At 66.0% G+C, this 900-nt stretch overlaps 1 protein-coding gene across 1 annotated transcript in view; it reads right to left on the bottom strand.

Moving 5' to 3' along the window:
- FSCN2 (fascin actin-bundling protein 2, retinal) overlaps positions 1 to 900 on the bottom strand; it is a gene marked incomplete at its 3' end in the record, with an annotated part of 6,322 nt that overhangs the window by 2,838 nt on the left and 2,584 nt on the right. Inside the window, exon 2 of the mRNA XM_005883659.2 lies at positions 821 to 896. Within this exon, the coding sequence (XP_005883721.2) occupies positions 821 to 896 (76 nt within the window). The remainder of the gene's footprint in view (positions 1 to 820; positions 897 to 900) is intronic.

Genomic DNA, 900 nt, shown 5'->3' with positions numbered 1-900 from the left:
GAGCAGCCTGGGCCCCTCCAGGACCTCAGCTTCCACCGCCGTGTCCACCGCAGGCGGGGGTGGCATGAGGAAGGGCTCACATGAGGCCGGTGGCCAAGGCCCAGGAGGCACGCGGAGCCCGGCCGCACCAACCAGGCAGACAGTGCCTTCCCCCGACGAGCACAGGCCGGGAGGGGCCATCTGCTCCCTGCGTCCCCCAGACGGGAAGGACCCCAGGCTCCCTCCCCTCCCCACTCCTGGGGCTGGACAAGGACCCCGGGTCAGCCACACGGGGGCATGGGAACCCCTGCTCTGCCTCACTCTGGTCCTGCTGGCTCCCTGCCCTGGCCGCGGCCCCTCCCCAACCTCCTTTAAAGTTCAGAAAGTGGGGTGGTGAGTGGGCAGGGGGCCTTGCCCACACCCCGCTGGGCACTGCCCGTGTGGCTCTCAGCAGTCGCCCAGCTGTCTTGAGACAGAGCCCCTTCTTTTTTTAATATATATTTTCTATATTTTTATTGATTCAGAGAGGAAGGGAGAGAGAGAGAGAGAAACATCCATGATGAGAGAGAATCATGGACCGGCTGCCTCCTGCACGCCCCACACTGGGGATGGAGCCCACAACCCGGGCCTTTGCCCTGAGCGGGGATCGAACCCTGACCTCCTGGGTCATAGGTGGACGCTCAGCCCCTGAGCCGCGCTGGCCCGGCCAGAGCCCCTTCCTTCTGACCCCAAAGCCAGCAGCCCTCCACGGGGACCCCACACGTGGCCCACGGCCCGTGCACCACCACACACGTGTTCACCACCAGACACGAGCCCCCCCCCCCTCGAGGAGGCGCCTCACCTTGCCGCACGGACACGTAGCGGCGGTTGGCAGCCACCAGCACCACCTGCGGGTGACTCTCCTCCAGGTCGAACAGCTCG

The sequence above is a fragment of the Myotis brandtii genome, unplaced genomic scaffold, assembly GCF_000412655.1.
Source record: "Myotis brandtii unplaced genomic scaffold, ASM41265v1 scaffold797, whole genome shotgun sequence".
Classification (NCBI taxonomy): domain Eukaryota; kingdom Metazoa; phylum Chordata; class Mammalia; order Chiroptera; family Vespertilionidae; genus Myotis; species Myotis brandtii.
Note: the sequence above shows the minus strand (reverse complement) of the source record. Positions and strands in the feature narration are given on the sequence as shown.